Below are 24,831 nucleotides of genomic sequence, written 5' to 3'. Positions count from 1 at the left end.
TTTCTACTTTTTCGTTCGCCGCTTGTCTAAATTTTTCGCTGTTCCTATCAAACTTCGAAGCGATTTCTTTGACCTTCCCAGTTCGAGGCAGCGAGTTTATTTTACTGTTATCGTTATGTAGGTTTTGTTCCGCTTTAAGTTCTTCAAAGGAACGTTCCTTTTCATCTTCATATACTGGCCTGTTATGTATTTGGACATTTTTAGCTTTCTTACTTCTATTTGATGCTCTCTTACCATCAACTCTTTTAAAATCATATTTTTCTTCTATTTTCTTTGTTACGTTCTTCCTACCTGAATTGTTCCTTTCATATATTCGGTTTTTATTAATGAAGCTACTCCGAGTATTGTTTCTAACATTTTGTGCGTCAGACATATAATTCTCCTCTGGTGCTCTAACCATTCCGAAATGAGGGTCTATGGAATATTTTATATCTCGGTTACTCTGGCTGGAGTAACATTGTTCATTTTTGTTATTTCTTTTATTGCTACGATTAGATTTCCTATTCCTTTGATCAGTTTTAAATGTAGTGAGATTGTTTTCGTTAAAGAAATTATTATTAATTTCGCTAAATTTAAAATGTTGCGGATCAAAAGCGTGCGTTCTTTGGTGTGTTAGAGGCTTAGATAGCGATAAGTATTTAGGCGGTTCCCCGTGCTTATTTATAGTTAACTCGTACTGAATATGCGGATCGTACACCGCATAAACGTTTTCTTTGGCTTCCTTCTCCAACGAAGACATCGCTGCCTAAGGAAAAGAAAACTACTGTTAAACTTTACATTATTATTATATTTAGCAATGATTATAATGGGTTGTCTGGAAGAAATGGCTAATTAGCCATAAGTCCACCCATTGTACTTCACTGTCTTTAACTATCTTTATGCTTTGTTTGTAATATATTTGTGGTGTACAATAAAGTATAAAATAAATAAATAAATATAATATAAAAAAGAACACATATAGGAAATAACCAACATTTTATAATTACAGATACTAATAACGCTGTTTAATTCCATTATGGTTCGGTGCAATTAGAAGAAAAGTACAATTATTCATTATTTTACTACCCTAAAGGGAAATGTTTAATTGCGAAATGTACTTAATTATGATCTACATAGTGTGCCACAGTGCCCACGCCGTTCATTGTTATGTTAATACCTTAAAATACTAAGTTGATTTAAGCGCCCGAACTGCACTCACAGTAATTAAATGTCGCTTCGTTTTGCTCTGAATCATTGTGACAGGTGGATAAACGAAAGCTTTCTTAATACGCACCGCAATAATACTAAAACTGTGGGTGGGTATTAAATGTTAATTTGGATTTATTAAGTAATGTTAAAATGATTGATAAAAAATTACTAAATAATAAAATTTTATTAAATTGTGTTTCATTATAAGTTTTACTTTATATCAAAAATTTTAGACTCAATGTATGCACAGATAAGGAAGAAATTCTAAGTCGTTATAGAGGGTGCGTATTATGTGTATATGAATTTGTGAATATGTCTGCATCATTGTGGTTGAAAACACCTTAAATGTTATAAAAACTAATGATTATTATTAATTACTACAGTACTAAAAATAACATAAGTATGGCACGTTTTCACAGAACCATAGAATGGTCATTGTTAATAAAAAAATAATTAAAATTTTTTTATGCCTACACATAAACAGACACAAAAATTTTACTGTGGGATGACGAGAATTATGTATGTTTAGGGTATTGTGAAAAACCGGGAGCAAATATATTGAAATAAAACCTCCTGGGTGATAATTATGAAGTAATTTAAATTTGTTTTCAATAAATTGTTCATTTTGACTTTTGTTTAAGCTGCGTTATGATTATGTAACAAGATCTGCACAAGGCTCACTTCACCATTACTAAGTAATTATGTATATTATGCTTATTCAAAATACTGTTACAATAAACACAAATATCCAAGTCCAATTCCAAGTCCTTCCAACCTTAACTTATTGTTTTGCTACCTCTATAACCCGGCTGCTATATTCAGAAAACAATCAATTTAGTTTATAATATAGCCTTGTATTTAAACTTAAAATCGACGACGTTCCAAATAAAAAATGTAATTAAAATTTCGTGAGCAAACAATATCCGTATTCTAAGTATAGCATCCGGTCATATCTCCGCTCAACCTCGTCACACAAAACTCCACAACCGGTTAATAGTGTAAGTGCGTCACACCTGTGCAGCTCACACGGTGGTGGGGGGTTGGAGCACGACGGCCGCGCGACGTACTTGCAGCGCGCCGGGAGAGTACCGCGCGCCGCCACCCGCTCCCCCCGCTCCCCCCGCTCCCCCCACTACTCCCGCTACCCCCGGCACGCGCTCCGGCCCACCCATCCCTACCCGCAAGGCTGCGGTCCGAGGCTGGTCGCGTGGCGAGTATACCGCATCGGCGGGTAGTACTGTCTTCTCGCTAATTTTAACAGAAAAAAAGAAACTGTAATAGCACATTCTACGCTTTCCAATACTCTATGGGGAGAGTAATTTTTTTTTAATAAAATTATATATTTTATGTCAATTTTAAGTGCAAGCTCTTACAAAAATTTAAAGTCACACTTTTTTTATTATAAAGTTGCTTCAAATATTCCTTTTTCTATTCCATTATTATTATCATTTTGTTTTTTTTTTTTAACATAAGTACTTATTATTACTCACCTATCTAAATCATCAGTCTTGTATTCGACGCTATCTGTAAGAAAACGAAAAGAAAAGAAATCTTTAGAAGCATATAAAATAACCTTACATCGATTCAATCCTTTGCTTTTAACTCTGTATCTCTATTTTTAATTTTAATTAAAAAAATCATGTATGTATGTGTATATACAAGTCAAAATAACTTATAAACAATAAGTGGAAACATTTCGGGAACTAATAAATTTTGGAAAAAATGACTAAATAATATGCTGATTTTAATAAGAACTCTATTATTATAGCTTATAAAATAAAAATGACAAAAATAAGTGACAAACGGTAGTCATTTACGAATGTCTGAACTACAAAATCAAAAATAAATCTATTTAAATAGACTTCCTAAGCACCTTCGAATCGAATTTACAAATTAGAATCTTGAGTAACTCTCTCTCTTTCTATCTTCACTAACTTATATCTATCTCTCAACTTCGATTCACTTCACCCAATCACATTTTTGTTAACGCTCTCGTCACACATTCACCAGCTAACTCCCTAAGTCAAGCGCACGTAAATATTTTTTTTTTTCGGAGTGTATGTAGTAAGTATGTAGTAAGCGCTGAAGTGATGAATAATAGAGAGGAATGGAAGAGGAAAACACGTTGTGTCGACCCTACATAAGTGGGATAAGGGCAGGAAGATGATGATGATTTAGTGCTGTTGACCCTAGCTACCTTGAAAACGTCAACGGGTGGGGTGGCCGGGTACTGAGACCCAGTGGTGAAAGAAAAGGGGGAGGATGTGTATTTTGATATAATTATCTTATGTTTATTATCTTGCTATGTTTTATTTTGATTTTTTCTCAATTTCTTTATTAATTATGTTTGTATACTGCTGTTTAATTGTATGGACTTCGTCTGAAATAAAATTATTATTATTATTATTAAGGAGGGCTCGGGATGTCCGTTCGTCCTAAGGGTGTCTCCTACCAAGTCTAACAAGATCGCACCTCGGCTTAGGACGAAGTCGGTGTGGAGGAAGCACTGTGTCGGGCCACAAAGAAGTTTTAATTGAGAAACTGTGTTTTAATATAAAAGTTCAGGAAGTGTGTTTTAATATAAAAGTTCAGGAATTGTGTTTTAATATAAAAGTCCAGTACTATGTTTTAATATAAAAGTTCAGGAACTGTGTTTTAATATAAAAGTTCAGGAAGTGTGTTTTAATATAAAAGTTCAGGAACTGTGTTTTAATATAAAAGTTCAGGAAGTGTGTTTTAATATAAAAGTTCAGGAACTGTGTTTTAATATAAAAGTCCAGTACTATGTTTTAATATAAAAGTTTAGGAACTGTGTTTTAATATAAAAGTTCAGGAAGTGTGTTTTAATATAAAAGTTCAGGAACTGTGTTTTAATATAAAAGTCCAGTACTATGTTTTAATATAAAAGTTCAGGAACTGTGTTTTAATATAAAAGTTCAGGTAGTGTGTTTCAATATAAAGCAGATGGAGCCGCACCTCGCCTCCTCCGGCAGCGCACGGCGAGGCACAGCGCCAGCACCAGCAGCGCGGCGAGCAGCAGCGCGCCCGCGATCAGCGGCGCCACGTGCGCTGTCTCTGTTAGCGAAAAATTCTCTGCGTGAAGAAATTATACGTGGTCATAAAGTTATCCTGCAGTTAAATTGCTGATATGTGGTTTAAAATTAAAAAATAATGTATATATATATATATAGACAATGATAATAAATAAACGCTTCACACTCAACGGCCCCCAGGAGGATTTAAAAAACTACAGTCGAATTGAGAACCTCCTCCTTTTTTGGAAGTCGGTTAAAAATAAAAAAATAAAAAATAAATAAATAGACGCTTCACACTAAACGACCCCCAGGAGGATTTTCTCCTGTGCTGTGTCGAGGGTCCGGAAACACACAATACACAAGCACAAACGACCAGATCACGACAAACATCTATATGGCCAATACAAATGTCTGTCGTGAGTGTCTGGGGATCGAACCCGCAACTGCCAGCGCAACAGCCAGTACTTGTGACCGCTGCGCCAACGCGTCGTCGTACATTTATTTCAGAATATTACAATATTATACATATTTAGAATTCACAACTTAAGAACTAAATATTTACAAATAGTTGCGGTATAAATTATCTCATCAATGGTGCTAGGAATGCTTTTTTAAATTGATATTTTTAATAATATACAATGAATAATCCTAACGACAAATCTAATTATCAAGAGTACAATTTATTTTATATTTTTACATTATAGTATAAGTATGAGCTGATATCGTGACTACCTACAGTTTATATTCAAACTATGTTAACTCTATGTAGAATAAATTAAAAAACAAAAACAAATGCTAATCAAAGTAACATGTAATGTATTTATATAAATAAGAATTGCAGTTAACTAATGAAAATTAACTATAAGTATAAAAATCAGTCAGTTTAGCCTATTGCAGTCCACTGCTGGACATAGGCCTCCCCAAGTTCGCACCAGACATCCCGGTTTTCCGCAATCCTCATCCAGCCCACACCGGCAATCTTACTTAGATCGTCGGTCAAAATATAAAAATCATACGAAGCATATTTCTGATATCATCACCATATTGCAAGTACCCAAATATAAAAATGTCATAATGGGTATATATATTTTGTATTACCATTACTTACCATAATCGGTGATGGCTTCGTAGCACGAAACGAAAATACATTATTAATAGCATATTTCAACAAATTTTTAACAACTAGCCGTAAACATTATTATTTCCCAAGAACTAAAATAACTAGAACGCAGCGTAAACAGTAAAATCTACTACGTTTGATAAGAATTTGCATTTGTTTCCATACAGCATGCACGTACTTACCATGCACATTGAGAGCAACAGAGTGGTAAAAGAAACCAAATTCTGAATCTGAGGATATTTTAGCCTTTATCTCCGTACAGCACATACCCAATAGCGTAGCCATCATAACCATATATAGCTTAATACCAGTAGCTTATTAACTACCCTCCACCACCATCACCACCAGAACTTACCGTGCACAGTGAGAGCAACAGAGTGCGATGAGAAACCCCGTTCGTTTTCTACGTGCAGCACATACACGCGAGCGTCTGATAGGCTGGTACTGCTTATCAGCAGCGTGTAGCGATAGCATCCGTTTATGTTGTTTGGTTCCAATGCCTTGAAGCGACCTGTAGATTAATTTTAATATTTATAAATTACTACCGACCCGGCTTCGCACGGTTGCAAAAGCTATCAGTGTACCTCTAATATATTATGCATGTAATATCCATATAAACTTTTCTCTGGAATCACTCTAGTTACTAAAGAAAACCGCATCAAAATCCGTTGCGTAGTTTTAAAGATCTAAACATAGAGACAGCGGAAAGCGACTTTCTTTTATACCGTGTAATGATGGTGAATAATTATACAAAGTTTCAGAAAAAGGAACTGAAATATTCGTATTACTGCATAATGTAATTTGTTATGGCCTAATATTATGATATTTGTTTGTCTTAGAAACTTCCTAATACTCATTTATATTTATTGTCTTTTTGTGGACAGACAACACACAATAGTGATGTCTTGTAAATATAACTTCGTTTTGATATCGACAATTTAAAAGTCTATTAAGAAATAAGTAACTGGAACCAAATCTGTCACGCCTACTTCTTTTCTTATTACCTATAAAAATTAAATGGAACACTCATTTTGAATACTTCAGTATAGACTTGGGTTAAAATTGAATTAAATGGTTGTTACTAGTTAAAGTAAGAATGAAATAATTAACGGTAAGTAAATTGGATATTAATATTTGATTCGGCCTTTTCTACATTGGCGTGGAAGGCAAGAAACTGGCGGTCTTTAGCGTAGAAGTTAGATAGAGTACTAGATATTAGACTAATAAGGAAAGTGTGTTAGGTAGAATACTAATTTCAACTAAGGATGATCCGTGAGGGTATTGAATTAAAAAAAAATATCCAAATTTCATTAGAAAAGATGGCTGGCCATTACCACCTACTTGGCATCCCATCATTAAAATATTTAAATCAAAAACCAAGCATAATGTGCCACTGATTAAGGATTCAATTAGCACTTTCTGCATAGAGAGGATTAATTAAAACATTGGTGTATTATAAGGGTAAACTACGAATAACGAATAATTTTGTAACGTTAGCACGTCTAACACTTCAGTTCTCCCGTGACCATGGTTGTTGTAAAGTATCCGAAACGTCGGACATCTAAAAAACTTAATAAACCGCGATAAAATCCGAAAAATTTGTTTCATTATAATGGGTAGAGTAGACTTCATCTAAAAAACTTAAACCGCAAAAAACCGAAAAATTTGTTTCATTATAATAGGTAAAGGTGGGACTGGGGTAGTACCTCGACCTTACGATCACAGCAAAATAATACCGTTTTCAAGCAGTATTGTGTTCCTGTTGGTGAGTAAGGTGACCAGAGCTCCGGGGATTGGGGATTGGGTCGGCAACGCGCTTGCGATGCCTCAGATGTTGCAGGTGTCTATAAGCTACGGTAATCGCTTACCATCAGGTGAGCCGTACGCTTGTTTGTCGACCTAGTGATATAAAAAGAGGTGGCATACCGATGTGCGAGGGCACGTCGAGGCGCAGGCTGCCCCACAGCCAGGCGGCGCGGCGCGGCGGCGGGTCGGCGCACACGGCCGCCTGCACGCGGCCCTCCGCGCCGCGCCACGCGTGCGCGCCCAGCGCCTCCGCGCCCACCGGCGGCCCGAGCACGTTCAGCGTCAGCGCCTCGGACTGGTGGCTCCTGACACAATATTGTAAGGTTAATTTAATTAATACTAGCTGACCCGGCGAACTTCGTATCGCCTAACACAAACTTTATTCATCATTATCATTACAGCCTATACAGTCCACTGCTGGACATAGGCCTCCACAAGTTTACGCCAAAAATAACGTGAACTCTTGTGTTTTGCCCATAGTCACCACGCTGGGCAGGCAGGTTCGTGACCGCAGTACTGGCTTTGTCGCACCGAAGACGCTGCTGCCCGTCTTCGGCCTGTGTATTTCAAAGCCAGCAGTTGGATGGTTATCCCGCCATCGGTCGGCTTCTTAAGTTCCAAGGTGGTTGTGGAACCTTGTTATCCCTTAGTCGCCTCTTACGACACCCACGGGAAGAGAGGGGGTGGCTAAATTCTTTAGTGCCGTAGCCAGACAGCACAAACTTTATTGTATGGTATTAAAATTCAAATTGACTTTTAAGTATTATCACAAATCTTTTGTATGGGAGTATAGAAAAGTGTTGTTTTTAGACTTTTTCAGGAAATTTAAATTTTTTTTTTAGAATTTTTCTCTCCGTGAGAACCATCCTCGTACTTCAAGGAATATTTTAAAAAAAGAATTAGCGAAATCGGTCCAACCGTTCTCGAGTTTTGCGCTTAGCAACACATTCAGCGACTCATTTTTATATTATAGATATAATTCTTAAGTTTTTTTTTTAAACATTTTGTAAGCAACGATTAGTCACATTGACTAATCATTGCAAACAAATAATCAAATGATTAATGTCGGTCATTCGATCTGTCGGAATCGACTGACAGCAAAGATGTCGACTCACTTTACTTTGTACCGAGCTGTGAGAAGGTTGTGTCGAAATATAATTCTGCTTTATTCCTACAAACTACGTTTTATTTCTGAGATAAGGATTTGACTCCTTTAATATAAGGTTGACAATTTATAACAGTTGTTACATTACTGACAGAAGCCAATCGACAACCCAAGATTGGAGGCTATATAGATGTTTGTACTTGTGTTTGTGTTTCTGGACCACCGATATAGAGTAAAGCTTAGGACCACCATTGAGTGTGAGATGAGGCCGTGTTCAAACTAAGATGGCTTTTTTTTGTATTAAAAGTTCTTTACGCACGCTTTACTGGAGTAAGCCGGTGAATGCGTGACGAGAGCGTTACGAAATGTGTGATCGGGCGAGGCGAACAGAATCTTCGTATTACGATGTTAAGCATAGCTTACATCATCAACATTAACTTTTCCGTTAGTTTTAAAAATAATTTATCAGATTTATCATCAACAATCCAATTAAAATATATTGTTATTCAATTACGAGTACAACAATGTTCAAAAAAATCCGCAATAGAGGTTTGGGGGTGCGTGAGCAGCATAGTGTGAAGTTCCTCGCCCGCCATCGAAAAGGGAGCATCCTCCAACCAAACGGGTATTGTGTCTGGCGAGCTACCGCCCAAACAGTTGTTGTCGGGATCTTGTGTATATACTCAATCACTTTGATAACTTTGATAGTGCGATGTAGGATACGTCAGTTTTCTCTCATTTGTATGCCACATGATAGATGTCGCTACAGAGACAATAGAAAATTCCATCGATTAAACTTAACCGCTTCTCCTTGGTAAGTAAATAGACTTTCATCCAACAGCGAACAATACAGCATATATAGTAAAAAACAAAATAATAACAGAAATATAAACCTTTCTTCAAGGCCGATGTGGTTGGTAGCGATGCACGTGTATCTTCCGTGTTGGTTGTATGACACGTTGTGTAGCAACAGCTGCGGTGTGGACGATATCGGGTAACCATCGTCTAAGTGACCGCTCATCGACGACAAGTTAGGACTGAAATATTTACAATAATTTAAAATTGTTGCTGATGTAAATAATATGCTGTGTTAGGAATGTTATTCAATAGTTACGAGTAGCTGAAATTTAATTAGATACTAATAGTAAAACAAGTGTTGTAAAGTTAAAGGGTTAGTTTGTTGTTTTGTTAGAAACTCAGAACGTATTGTAATAGGCAATAGTTATGAAAAACATTACGCCTCGACTGATGAAATAGATTTGAGTTTAACTCAGGTTAGGTCTAACGAAACTATCCAAGAGCCTTGGTCTAATGATTTTTTTTATTACCTCTCGGAACTCATTAGAAAATCTGCTCTCAACCGATAAACAAACGATACAAATTAGATGACGCTCTTACTACATGGATCGATATAACATATTTTTATAATTGTGTTTGTAAGAAACGAAAAAAACCGACTTCAATTACATCGACAAGTAATACAACGTAAGTAGACGAAAAAAATTAACAAATGCACTAGTCGTAACTATGTTTTTCGAGGGTTCCTCTCGATTTATCTAGGATTTTATCACCAGATCCTGGTTTCCTTATCATGGTACTACCCTTGGAATATCTCCTTTCCAACAAAAAAAGAATTATCAAAATCTGTTCATAAACGACGAAGTTATCCCCGAACACACAAAATATATATACACGGTCGAATTCAGTAACCTCTTCCTTTTTTGAAGTCTGTTAAAAAGGTAGTCTTCGGTCTATACACTTTATAAGTGATACAATAAAAACATAATTTTATTTACTACTTACATCGATAAAAAAATTAAAACTATTTACTGCATAGTGGTAGCCGTATATTATTTAACGTAGATTTAGAAAAATACTTACTTATGATACCATTGATAGGATGGTGTAGGGTTGCCTTCAGCTTTACACTCTAAAGTGACTTCAGAGAACAGGTTTGCTTCTACCACTGTGTCCGGTCCAACCCATGTCACTCTCGGAGGAACTAGAAAAAAAATATATATTATACAGTATTTGAGACTTTTATAAAGAAAACAAAGGATAAGAATAAAATCAAAATGGAACAATAAATACATCAAGAATCAAGATCAATAATTATCTAGTAAGAGACAAACAAAGAAGGAACTTAAATTTGATTACAAATTTTCCCCACTGGGATCCAGTGATTGATGGAATGCTAAAAGCTATTTAAATGGAATTCACTTAAATATTTATCTCAAGATTTACGTTAAGATATCAAGGTGATTTTGTTAATTGATTTTTAATTGTATCACTTACATTTCACGTCAACCTCTATTTTAACAGAATCAGACGTTCCTAGTGAATTCCGAGCTTGGCAACCGTAGATACCTGTAAATGAATAACAAAAAACATATAAATTAAATTATTTTTCAGTCATCTTCTTGACTTCCAGAATTGGGCGACAATATCAAATTCCCTACCATTTAATTAATTAGTTCTGCTAATTGATTCAATATATGTATTTCCAAGATATATTATTAATTACCAGAATCATTCCTATTCACTGGAGCTCTTATCAGCTTAGCACCATTAGTGGCGATTACTTGACCATCCCTAGTCCACCAAACGTAAGGACTAGGATTCCCATCAGCACGACATTCGAGAGTTAATGCACTGGAACCTTCTTCAAGACTCGCGAGAGAGCTGGCGTCTGCTCCCACAATAGACACTTCAGGAACAACTGTAAGAGAAATATAATAATAATAATGTTTATTTATTTCAGATTTACATTCATTAAATTATTAGTAACATGAGAACTTAGAAACTAATGTTTGTACGACACACTGTAAAACAATTTGGTTTTTTATGAAGCTGCACCCACCGATAATAGAATATAACATCTTTAAAAACAATAATTTTTTTGGAAGGTGACTAAGGCTTGAAAAAGTGTTGTAACCAGTAGCAAAAGTATATTGCTAAAATGATTCCATAATTTCATAGTACTAAATAACAAAAAACACACTTAAATTTTAGCACCATCCATACTTACATGTCACATCCAACATCGTGTATGAATCTCTATAATACGGAGACGGATAAGACGGATGATGCGCCCTACAAGAAAGCTGTTTTCCATGAGCCGTTCTTGTCGCTCCCAGCTCGAGCACCGAACGCGCCGCCCAAACACGTGGTCTTTCTACCTCCGAGGAGTTTGTTTGACTCCACGCAGTTAGTCGTTCTTTTTCTGAAATGTTAAAAACATTTTTGGTGATTACTCCTTAAGAATCGAGTTTCACTTAAGGTCATGGGTATGAAAAAATATGAAGCTTAAAATCTACTGAACGGATGACCTCGTTACGTTGTTTTTAACGCCATCTATCGAGATAGGGTTACGACGTTTTCTAATAACACCATTGCGCTGTGGCGTTATTTGATTCGTTTATTTACCATTTAATATGTTATTAATCATTTTCTTAGACTATTAAGTCTTTTTGTGCCTATTTAGACAGTTGATCTGAAGAAGTAAACTCCAGTTGTGCGTCGGAGCTGACACAGACACGTTTTTTTTAAATAATTAATAGGGTGATAAGCAAGCGTATATTCCGCATGATAATAAACGGATTAAGTAGTCAGTACCAAGAGCATTACAATCGCGTTGTTGAACCTACCCCTGATTGTCCCTAGAAGCTTTGACTATTTTACTTACCACCGCTGGCTATTCCAAATTTTAAGCAAGATATTTACTTTTATACCTTTTATTTATTTATTTATTTATTTAATAGGTTTACCTACAGTTATTTACATAAGTATAACTTAAAAATAATTACAAATATTATAAAATTAAATGTAATAACTACTAAAAGGTACCACATGTATAACAATAAAGCATTCTTCTTCTTATGCCTTCCTTCTTTAAACCAAACTAATCTAATGAAATCCCCCATTAAGTTGTGTTTTTTACATTTTATCGCGTTAATAGATCAAATAATACTGTCTGAAGTCTTTGTAGCAGTCGTAGATACAACGACAATAAACTATACCATTAAAAATAATTGCTGTGGAGGATCGTATTACTGACTTATAAGAATATTATAAACCTCTTTAGTTATTCCTCAATACTATAGTATTTTAAGTACAAATACAGGCAGTTAAAACTATAGCTTTAAATCATACTTTCTTTTAATAGTGACAAGTTTTAATGGTGAGGTTGAATTTCACAAGAACGCGTTAGCTAAGGGATCATAGCAAGTGGCTGATGAATTAGCGATCGTAGATTCGATCTCGTACAAGACCTATGTTTGTATAAGCAGTATTTTACCCTAAAATAAAATACAATCACTCTCTAGTAGCTTGTTTAGGAAGCAATGATCGACCGGACAACGATTATAAGTTCTATTAGTTGATTTGGTTCTTGCAGATAATCACATATGATTCCTCTGATTCCTTTTTTTATTGCGGTAGAAAATAAAATTATGTATTGAAAAAAAAATGAAAAATATTTCAGCCTTCGTATTCAATAGGCTTCTTAGTTATTTTTTATGTTGTGAAACTAAAGCATAGTCTCCTCGCAGGCGTGTAATATGGCTGGTCAGGACGTTTCTGATTGCGTATTTTACGTTTCCAGATCCCGGACACAGGATTCATACTCTAGTATGTAAGTCATTGAGTTGAGTTGAGTATGAGTTGTCTACTCGCTATCACTTGGAAATTTTAGTATTAAGCTCCGTTATATATTATTATTTACTCACCTAAATACCATTCGATATAAGCTGGAGGATTCCCATATCTCGCTTCGCAGACCACAGTGGCACGACCACCAGCTGGGACAGTTATGTTTTGACCAGGTAACACATGGGATCCGTTGTATAGTATTCTTGGTGTCTGAGGGGGAACTCGCACAGCTAGAGCTGCTGGTGGACTCGAAAGAGCGTCCTGAAATATACAAATATCAAGTTAATCATTCACTCCGTTTAACTGTGTTTTATGAACGTTTTATTTTTATTTATAGTTCTGGTAGAAATCATACTAATCCCACAACTTATAAAAGAGGATACGTAATCCTTGTTAAAATGTGATACAGTCAATTTAATTTATCAATTATATTCGTAACACAATAAAAGGAGCCCTTAGGCGTAACTTTAAGTCATCAAATAAAACATTATATTTGTTGCATGATCAAGTAGGTAAGCTGAAAATCATATTTTTATTAATATTATAACATTATAAATATATGTTTGTGTGCACCACACAAAAAAACAATATAATTCAACATTTTATAAAAAACTTTTCATAAATCGTTTGTCCGATTAATAGCGATTTATGTATGGTATGGTTGTCTGTGTATATAAGTAACATAAACATAAAAAGCATGCATTACAAATACACATAAATATTATTGCTTGGTTTGCTGACTTTCAGTTTAGTTTTATTCATAAGTGGATTGGAACAACGGGACATATGTACATATTTTACGGGTACACTTAATATTTTTATTACATTTTCTGTTCTGTTTCCTCTCAGCAGACATCGTTCTACCAATACCGTGTTATACTACACATACATTACTTATCTCTAGGATGGCACTTAAAACATTACATGTATTACATTAATATCACGGAAATTTTATCAAGCGTAGAATATTATTATTTGTTATATTAATATTTGTTATCAAGTTCTCATATTGTTCTTTTCGTAGCGGGTTCGATTTCTGCTCGGGGTGGACTTTGTAGTTGCAGAAATGTTTCCAGTCTGGATGTCTTTGTGGGTTTCCCCGCGGTGCTTCAAAAAGCACCTAGAAGTATTGGTCACGGTTTTTTTTTTTTTTTTTTTTTTTTTTTTTTGGGAAACAAACAGCACAAAGAATAAATTCGTTCATGAAACATAAAAAAAAAAAATAATCAAGCCAACAAAGTTTCCACTTAAAACTATGAACAAATAAATTAGTTAGTTTTCACCATAAACGCTTGATAGCGATCGTTACTCATACAAGAGAACATTTAACTTACCTAACCCTTCTCCTCCATGGAGAAGAGACTTATGACCAACAGTGAGAGATTTCAGTTTAAGTCAATCAATCTTATATTTATTTTAAATTTACCTGAACATCATAATTGCTGGCTGTGACCTGACATTGCCACTGACCGTCATCCAGCTGCAAAGTGGCTGCTCGTACCCAAAGTGAGCAGTCACCGCCCATCGGACTGTTTTCGTTCGCCCATTCGTACTTGCCTCGATAAATACCAACTGGCTGTAGACAAATAAAAAAATACGTTTACACATTAGTTTACATAAATGTCTAGTACACAATTATATAATAAATTAATCATTATTTATTATTTGTTGTATTTCCGGAATCCCCGGCTCAGCACAATTCCGACACAGCGTAATTAATATATACACATAATATACATAATAATAAATATACATGCTACTGGGGGCCGTTGATTGACAGGGCGTTCGTTGCGAGCACAAAAGTATTTGAAATATATGCTAATATTGTAAAGCTGAAAAGTTTGTTCGTTTGATTGTAGTTTATTTGTTTATGCGCGCGAACTCAGGAACTACTTGTTCGAATTGAATATTTTTTTGTGTTAGATAACCATTACTGACGAAGCGTATAGGCTATTTTTCTTCAAATTAACGCGTGTGAATCGGTGAGGCAAACATAGTCTAAAATAATATTATTTTAACTTTTTTTTTTTAATAATCAAGCACTAAGTGCATTAGTACAAGATACAATTAATATTTCGTAAAGGTAAAACACAATCTCAAATACAGTCATAACAGATCATCAGTCCATTATACAATTATTAAAAATGTATATTTGGCACGCTGTGTGGTTACGGTAATGAAAAATATAGCCACCCCCTCTCTTCCCGTGGATGTCGTAAGAGGCGACTAAGGGATAACACAGTTCCACTACCACCTTGGAACTCAAAAAGCTGACCAATGGCGGGATAACCATCCAACTCCTGGCTTTGAAATACACAAAGGCCGAAGACGGGCAGCAGCGTCTTCGGTGGGACAAAGCCAGCCCTGCGGTCACCAACCCGTCTGCCCAGGGTGATGACTATGGGCACGCCATTTTTGGCGCGAACTTGTGGAGGCCTATGTCCAGCAGTGGACTGCGATAGACTGAAGTGATCAGTGATATTTGGCAAAAGATATTGCAAAGTAAAAAACAAACAGCAAGTAATACATTTAGAATTCTATCCTATTGCATTCTGGTAGAATAGCAACTAGACTACTTGCAGCGTTTCCCCTTTAATTCACAATTTCGATTCTGGCTAAAAAACGAACTGGTCCGTCCTGTCACTAGTGAAAGCTTAGTCTGTTATTATTTTTTCTAACTCGAACCAATTGCATTTATTTAAAGCGCACGTATGTATTCAGATTTTTTTAAAGTTTATGTTACAACATTTTTTCACATCCTGCAAGAAGAAAATTTTAATATCAACCAAAAAAAAAATCAAAAAAAAATCAAGGCTTTAAGGCTTTTAAATCTCCATTTTATAGATTTTAAGTAAGTTTTTTATATATTCATTATTGCATTCTTTTTTTTTAATTCAGGATCATTAAATATCATCATTAAATGTTGAGTACATGGGTTACCGTTCTGAGCCTTATTTCGTTAGGTCGGGAGTGAGCCAAGGCAGTAATTTAGGGCCGTTAAAATTTATAATAATGATTAACGATCTACCCGAAATCGTAAGCGAAGCCAAATGTTTACTTTTCGCAGACGACCTAAAGCTGCTTCTAGCAATGAAGGGGAAAGATGACTGCCAGCACCTTCAACAGGATATCAACCGTGTTCTGGAGTGGAGTAAAAGAAACAAGTTACAATTTAATGTCGATAAATGTTCCATAGTAACATTTGGCAGAGCGCAGAAACCACTCCATTTCGACTACAAGGTGGATGGCACTTTATTAAAAAGAGAGAAATCGGTCCGCGATCTTGGTGTTCAGTTTGATGCCAAATTAACATTCCGCGAGCATGTCGTAAATATATGCAAAAGAGCGTTCAAACGATTAGGTTTTGTTATTCGCACAGTTAAAGGATTCACTAACATCAAAGCAATCTCTTTACTGTATGATGCCCTAATAAGAAGTCAGCTTGAGTATAATGCGGTAGTATGGTCTCCACATGAAGTCAAATACAGTCTCATGCTGGAACGTATTCAAAATAAATTCACCAGGTTTCTTTACCATAGGCTTTATGGCGTGTATCCCTTGTATCCCTTGATGTATCCAACATTGTTTGTATTGGGCATGGTTGGATACAACAAGTTGGAGATTAGGAGAGAGCTGGTTCTGGCAACTTATATTTTAAAATTATTCCGCAGTGTTGTCAATAATCCAGGGGTACTACAGTGGATAGGTTTGAGCATACCCGATAGGTATCTACAACGAAGGCGGCGACCGAACTTATTTGCAGTACCCCACGGCAGAACCGAGCTAGTGCGCAACGGCCCCCTTGCTCGTTCAATCAGAACGCTGAACTTGGTGGCTGACACACTAGACCTTTTTTCTTGTTCGTGGAGTGAATTCGCAAAAGTTACTTTGTACATAATATGTTATGAGAAATGAATTTAATGTTTTATAGTTATTAATGTTACATTGTTTTGTTTTTAGTGTTATGCTCAAGTCAGCTAATTCTTTTTTAATTGTAGTTTAATTTTTTTTTATTCCTTTTGCTTTTTGTCTCGTTTACTATGTCTAATGAATTGGGTTATGCCTGTAATATTAGATGTAAGAAATAAAATAAAATAAATAAATAAATAAAATTTTTATCAAATCTTGCATGCACAGCGCCACTACAATTAAATTTAAAATTAAAAAATACACCGATACAGTGGCGTAGCGTGGTTGTCGGCTGCCCGGGGCGAAAAATTTTTTTGCTGCCCTCTTATTTGGGTATTTCAATTACATTAATTATTTTAGAGAACTTTTCGGCAAGAACAGTCATCATTATTTTGAATTTTACAGGTTATATTTTAAATAAAAAGTTTATAAAGCTCTCTCTTACACACTATGTGTAGTGTGTGTCTCTTACACTCTGTGTGTAACGTGTAAGAAGTCATTCTCGCTGATTATTAGTCATAAACGGGGAATTCCCACAAGTATAGACGTTGCCAGTCGCTATAAAAAGTATAAAATGGTTCAAATATTTACTAAATATTTTTATTATTTAAGTATTGTTAAGTTTTGCCGCCCCATAAGAAGTGCCGCCCGGGGCGGGCCGCTCCTGCCGCCCCAACTACGCTACGCCACTGCACCGATAAGCATAAAAAAATCACATTAATGTATTCGTATCTAGATCGATTTTGTTATTAGAAGCACATAATAAACAAAAATATTCGTTACTACTTGTTCGGACAGATCAGATTAGAACCACATCAAATAGCTGGTACAAATAAACCGATATCAAAATAATTATGCTGAGTGCACTTTCCAGTATGACATGTATTACATGTTATATTTGTTTGTTCAGGTATAATATTTAAAAACCTCATGGAACTTTCGAGAATAATGTTCCAAATTGTTACAACGAAAGTCGACTATACTACGTGACATTTTTCGTAACAAAAAATTAATACTTGACTATTATCGTTAATCCCTTTAACGATCATGACGTATTTTCTCTATTTCGTTCCATATAGTTTTCTATTTTTAAAAAGCACGGTACAAAGGGTCGATCTATTCTTTTGAAAGTTACAAAATAGAGCGGTGACATGTATTGTCGACTTAGAAATCAATGGCTCAGTCGAATTCCTCAAACATAAAAAAATAACTAGCACAAAACCACAAAGAGATTTAAATAAGGATTCGTATGAATAGATTGTATAGAACAGGAAGCCTTAGTTATAGCTAGAGGTCACGGGTGTGTTTGTTAGATCCTTGAAAGGGTGTTAACAATACTTGGTTTCATTATACGGTTTTATAATGAGGTTTATTTTTATAATGTTAAGCGGTGTTATGAAAAAAACGTCGTCGAAACGCTTTACGACCCCATAAGAATAGAACATGGTATTTGTACGCGATACTTATGATTACTAGTGCTTAAAACATTAGAGAATGAACAAAGGATAACTATTCCTACAAAGAATTTTGTCGTGTTTTGTTATATTCTGCATTAGTTTTTAAAGTTTTATTTTACATAATATTAAACATATTTACAATTCACAAGTTAAGAACTAAATATTAACAGATAGTTATGGTACAAATCATGTCCGCGGAATTGTGCCGAGAATAGTGGCAGCATTTCCCGTTGAATCGCTGTGCTGATTTTCTGGGCAAAAAAATGCACCAGCCCTCTTGTCACCAGTGAAGGCAATAAAGCGAGGCGTTACCTTTGTTTTTAAAAAAATAGCACTGTTACTCCCGGGTCCAAGTGAATCAAAACAATATTATAAGATTGTTTTCTACTTATCTTTTTTTTTGTAAACAATTAAATAACAAACTATTTTAACACGGCCAAACTGTTTGATATAAGCCGTTTCTGAGATTAGCGTGCACAAACGCACAGACAAACAGACAAAAATTCTGACAATCATTGTTTTGGGTGCTATTTGGTTTGATAAAGTTCCCAATAATATTTTTTAGCGTTACATTGGCAGCGACCCGTTACATTTTTTACTATATGTATTGATATCAAGGGTAAAGTAATTCTTTAGTAAGGAATATAACACTTTTGTACCTTTGAAAATCAATATTAAGTCACAGTAGCTAGGTAACATTTTTTTTTTTTTTTTTTAATAAATAAATATTTACACAATACACACACGGTCGTCTGTTCCTAAAGTAAGCAACTTAATGCTTGTGTTATAGGTTACAGCCGACTGGTATATAGCTACATATTTTTTTTTTCGATAGACACACTTATAAATAATACATATATAAATATATAAATAATAAATAAATATTTATATTACAGCCAGACTCGGGGTGGGAATCGAACCCACAACCCGCGGAGCAGAAAGCAGGGTCACTACAAACTGCGCCAACGGGCTAGTCAATATAAATATAATAATAGTCAATATAATATATTAAAAGGTTATGACGACGATTTTATTATTTATGAGCATATCTTTGATACATAACATACATATATGATACGTTATTAAGTATATACAATTAGTTTTGATTTAATTTACATTGCATTATTTTTGAGGGCTTAACATTCAATGTTATACTTATAATTTATATTCGGTACATTAAAATTTGGGCAACATGATTGAGAGTGATTTTTACCTCTGGAGGAAATTTTTACCCTTAGTGTAAATTATAGTTAATAATAATTATGTATTCATATATCTATATAAATAAAAATGAATATTGCTAAGCGCATAACTCGAGAATAGGTCGACCAATTCGGCTGTTTTTTTTTTGTATATTCCTTAAGGCGGTCCACAGAAGTATTTGATACTAAAAAAAAATTAAAATTAAGTTTTGACAGAACGAAGTCTATCCGGGCAGCTAGTTGTAAATAAATATAGCTTTAATAGTTAAGGAGGTTAAATGGTTAATTGTTAAATGGTGTAAGTATTCTATAAAATCCCAATTACATGTGACTTGATATCATGTCATAATCAATCATCTGAAGAATAATTTGTGAAGATCACATTAACTTAAGCCAGTTTTATTAACTTACTAGATTTGGAACCACGGTCTCACCCGATTTTCTCGGTAAATGATCTTTCTAACACAAGAAACATTTTTCAATTCGAATCAGTATTAGTTCCTGAGATTAGCGCTTTCAAACAAACATACAAACTTTTCAGCTTTATAATATAGTATAGATTTAGAATATATATGTAATGGTTTTAATTTGTATCTTTTTATAATTATTACTTTTCATTCAATCATCACATACATCCGCGTTTCATACGTCAAATGTTTTAAAAAGAAATGTTCGATATTAAATCAAAAATAACGTATACGATCGAGAAATGCCTATAATTCGAGAGGTATTCACATTTCTCAGTATTCAGGCATAGAGCACGAGTAGTAAAATGGCGAACTGTTGATTTAACAAACACAGCAGCGGTTTAACGAACCTCAGAGTCGGTACAGAATTAGCTTCCCAATCAATGTACGGATTTCTGAATTGACGACTGTTATTATTCGAATCTTAAGGTATAGTTTGAAGAGTTAGTTCATTAGCATCGCTTATATTTAACTTACTAATTATGAATTAGATATAGGTATACGAGTTTTATGGATAATTGTATTTGTACAAATATATCTTTCCAGTTTGGATGTCTGTCCTTGTAGGTCTCCCCACGGTCCCGGTTGTTATTATAAATACCTAATAACGATCGCTACTTCTAGTCAACCCGCAGTCCAACAGCGTGGAGGATTAAGCTAGAAAGATTTAATATATATTTTTAAATTAATTAAATGCCAATGAATTTTAGTTAACATCATTGCTAATACGCGCAAGTCTGGTTTTGAGATCGTTTAAGGCTTTTTTTTTCGATTTACGTATTTTATCTACTCCATCTAAATGCTTAAAAGATTATAATATAAATAATTTATCAAAACAAAGAATATAAATTTGAAAAATAACATAAAAGGATTGCTAACCTTCTTTCAATTATTGTCGACGTAAAATATTGAAAGCATTTTTTTGTCATTAACGTTTCAAGAGTATGTGTTAATATATTGTAATGTTCAACATTATGACAGCATACATGGAACAGCTTTTACTGGAAGGAGATTCCCAGAGGAGAATTGAAATGTCTTCACGTTCATAACCAACACGGACATTTAATGGAAACACGTTTGTTTTCTTTGTTTAAACGAAATTTGTCGTTGTGACATTATGTGTATAATGAAATTTACACATTTTTTTTTTATTATAATTATTTAAAATTTTATTCAGTTCTTCGTTAATAATTTTACAAAAGTTAGCAACGGTCGACTTATCTCTAGAAGAGATTTATTTCAACTAACCGGTAATAGTATATAAACAAAATAAATAATTTGTAAAAATAAAAGTATGTATGAATTGTGGTGAAGAATTATTTGAGTCACATTCCTTTCCTTAGTATGTATGAATTGTGGTGAAGAATTATTTGAGTCACATTCCTTTCCTTAGTATAATTATATGTTTGTCACTACTGATGAGAAAAGTAATGTAGTTTCAGTCTGCATTAAAACAGTCCACAAAAGTCCCACAGCTGAGCAAATAATAGCCTACCCCATTACCGAATCAGAGAACATTTCTATGTAGGCAAATCGGTACCGTCTTAGCCGGTCTTACCTGACTGCCCTCACACAATTGCTCTGTCTAGACTGTTTCGTTAATATACGAGTATTGTATGTAATCTTCATATTGTTTTATTTAAATAAATACAAAAGATTTCTTTGTTTAATGGTGACTGGTAAACTTGGTATGTACTGAATTGATCTTTATAATTCTATCATCAATTAATTAAATTAGGAAATTAAAATAGGAAATTAAATTAGGAAATTATCTTATCAGACAAGTTTAGCAATAATTATTAAGTTTGTTACCCGTTTACGAACCCAGTGTTAGAAGGTTTTGTACATTTATTTTTGGGGATCTCGATCCTTGTTCGTAACAAATAGTTATACAGACCGCAGATATATTTGCCTTTGTTTGGGCATCAGTATATGGTACAATACCATTGAGTTTGAAGATTTTTATCAGAAATCATTATTCATAATCATATCAGCATATTGCAGTCCACTGCTGGACATAGGCCGCCACAAATTTGCGCCATTTTTGGCTCATGTGTGTTGCCCATAGTCACCACCCTGGGCAGGTGGGTTGGTGATCGCAGGGCTGGTTTTGTCGCATCTAAGACGCTGCTGCCCTTTTTCGGCCTGTGTATTTCAAAACCAGCAGCTGGGTGGATACCCCGCCATCGGTCGGCTTTTTCAGTTCCAAGGTGGTAGTGGAACTGTGTTATCCCTTAGTCGCCTCTTACGACACCCACGGGAAGAGAGGGGGTGGCTATATTCTTTAATGCCGTAGCCACACAGCACAAATTATCAGAAATATTATATTTTAAATATCTGACCCGGCAACAGTTCTTTTACCACATATATTGTTTCTAAAATATTTAAATCGCTATTAAAAATAGAAGTTAGTGGTAGAAGAGTGGAGATTTAGGGTTGTATGTTTTTTCAATGTCAAATCATAAAAAAATAAAAACAAAAAAGTTGTCCAAAAAATTAAAAAAATCTGGGGTACCACCGGGTTTACAAAAAATAGCTTACGACAGATTCTCAGATTTGCTAAATGTGCACAAAAAAAATATCATAAGGATCAGTCAAACCGTTTCGGAGGAGTTCAGAAAATTTTATATATTAGATAAAAATATTTATATTTTGATTGTGATTTTATTATTTGCGTAACATTTATGGTTTCTTTCGATTCAACTAAGTTGGAGAATGTTTTGATTAACTAACCTTTGTCAAACCTATTTTCTCTGAGTCAATTTTTAAAGCGTTTCAATGCTTTTAGGTCACCAACCGAAACACTTATTTTAATTTTATATATTGTTTTCTAATGTTTACGCGAATTTCACTCATTACGATGAAACAACATTTTCGGATTTTATCGTGTTTAAGGTTTTTCAAATGCCGGACGTTTCAAATACTTTACAACAACCATGATCACGAAAGGACTGCCTGAAAAAGTTGATTAATTTTACATTTTCACTTTCATTTCACTTATTTCAATATTATACGATTTATTTATAGGATGTACATTTAATCATACAATCATTTTCTCAATACATACCTGACTATAATATTATTGTGGCGTTGTTTTCTTACAAGTACACCAAAAAACTTAATTAATTTGTATTCTACGTAAGAATCTTGTCTAGAAAGTTGTCTAAATGACAGTGAAAACCGTAACCAAATCCGTTGGATCGTTTAGAGGAAGAAAGTGGAAAACATGACCGTGGACGTGGATGACAGTTTTGTTTTATTTCTCTATAAACAAGTAAAAAAGCAATTAAGGCTATCAATTGTAGCGATAGCTTTTCGTTATATTGTTGTAATTCATATATCTATACCCATTTACAAAATATGACTTAATATATAATGAAATAATTAAAAAACAATTAGAAGATTAAAATTAACTTTTGGACGTAAAAGTAGCGAAATGGCGTACTGTTAATATTTGGAAACAACGGATGTTTACTGAACCTTCCCGTTGTTTCTTAATTAGCCTCGGCATTGCTGTTTTTGCTGAGTAATGGCAGGAAAAAAGGGTCGATATTGTTAACAAGTTCAAGTTAAATTAGGGCGAGATGACGTAGACGAATAAGTAAAATATTTACATCTACGTATACAAATAAGTATAGTACCCATTACTGAGGCTGCCTGTAACCTGAATGTAGACACTAAGGGTAAAAGACCTGTTAAAAATAAGGATCAGAGTTTAATCTTATTTAATCTTAAATGCTAATCCACTGTGGACCGGCAATGTACCTACATGGCTTGGAATTTCTCATGAAACGAGGAGATTTCCTCACGGCGTTCCCTTTCAACGCTGTTCAAGTGAATTTTAAAGAAAAGCACTTAAATGCTAAACGGTGTTAGCTCGGAAAAATAAATTGTAAATTATTCCTATTTTATTGCTTATGGTTGGTTTGCTTCACTTGTTAAAGAAATTATAAAGTCCGTTTATTTCATATGACCTTTGCTTTATAAATCAGCATATATTTATGCACATGTTTCAAAAATTATTCCAATCTTCAAGATTTATTTAACAAATTTCCTGTCACCACTGAGAGCGATAGAGTCCGAATATCATATAATAATCCGATAAGCTTAACGGCTGCTGCGAATTCAGTGCAACAATAATAGTCGCAATTAAATATAGCATCCACGTAAACTGATTCACAAACAGTCAAATATGTTAATAAGACCAGCGACGTCTGGCGGCTTCACCCAAGTTATTTCCGATCTCGTGGGAGAGTCAGGAAAAATGGTACACTACATGTTATTCTGAATTTAACTACGGTAGGTTACAGCAGGAAATTTCCTGCTCAAAATATGGAGCAGTCCAACTGGGGTAATAAGTACCTCGACCTAACAGAAAATCACACAAATAACACTATTTTCAAGCAATGCTGTGTTCTTTTTGGTGAGTAAGGTAACCAGAGCTCCTGGGTGGAACTGGGGATAGGGTCGGCAATGCCTTGCGATACTTCTGGTCACTATCACTTAAAATCAGATGAGCCGTACGCTTGTTTGCCGGCCTAGTTATTTTAAAAATATATATACATAAATTCATACAATACCTGTAACTAATTTTGTTAAAAGCTAACCTTTAGTTTTAAAATAAACAATGTAATTTTAAATTTACTTTTTTTTATTTCAAATTTATTCATTAGTATACATGTAAATATACAGACGTCTATAAGCCACTGTAACTGTTTACCATCAGCTGTACGCTTGTTTGCTGACCGAATTATATTTAAAAAAAGAATCTCCAGCTGTCTATGTATCAAGTTTCATTATAATCTCAATCTAGTAGTTTTTGTCTGAAGTCCTTCCATCTATACAGACAAAGTTTCGCATTTAGCTGTACCTCGCAGTTTCATCGGCCTAAT

The 24,831-nt window shown here is 34.5% G+C and overlaps 1 protein-coding gene across 1 annotated transcript in view; it reads right to left on the bottom strand.

Annotated features, from left to right (window-relative positions):
* Window positions 1-485: 485 nt before the first annotated feature.
* Window positions 486-24,831, bottom strand: part of LOC123656560 (hemicentin-1) — an 86,779-nt gene continuing 62,433 nt past the window's right edge. Inside the window, exons 3-15 of the mRNA XM_045592230.1 lie at window positions 14,331-14,480; window positions 12,982-13,165; window positions 11,283-11,477; window positions 10,779-10,973; window positions 10,550-10,621; window positions 10,136-10,256; window positions 9,148-9,291; window positions 7,270-7,454; window positions 5,699-5,854; window positions 4,165-4,281; window positions 2,679-2,712; window positions 2,202-2,436; window positions 486-745 (exon numbers count right to left, since the gene is read on the bottom strand). Coding sequence (XP_045448186.1) covers window positions 2,211-2,436; window positions 2,679-2,712; window positions 4,165-4,281; window positions 5,699-5,854; window positions 7,270-7,454; window positions 9,148-9,291; window positions 10,136-10,256; window positions 10,550-10,621; window positions 10,779-10,973; window positions 11,283-11,477; window positions 12,982-13,165; window positions 14,331-14,480 — 1,779 coding nt within the window. The 3' untranslated portion in view covers window positions 486-745; window positions 2,202-2,210. The remainder of the gene's footprint in view (window positions 746-2,201; window positions 2,437-2,678; window positions 2,713-4,164; window positions 4,282-5,698; window positions 5,855-7,269; window positions 7,455-9,147; window positions 9,292-10,135; window positions 10,257-10,549; window positions 10,622-10,778; window positions 10,974-11,282; window positions 11,478-12,981; window positions 13,166-14,330; window positions 14,481-24,831) is intronic.

The sequence above is a fragment of the Melitaea cinxia genome, chromosome 9, assembly GCF_905220565.1.
Source record: "Melitaea cinxia chromosome 9, ilMelCinx1.1, whole genome shotgun sequence".
NCBI lineage: Eukaryota > Metazoa > Arthropoda > Insecta > Lepidoptera > Nymphalidae > Melitaea > Melitaea cinxia.
This window is presented reverse-complemented; position numbering and strand designations above follow the sequence as displayed.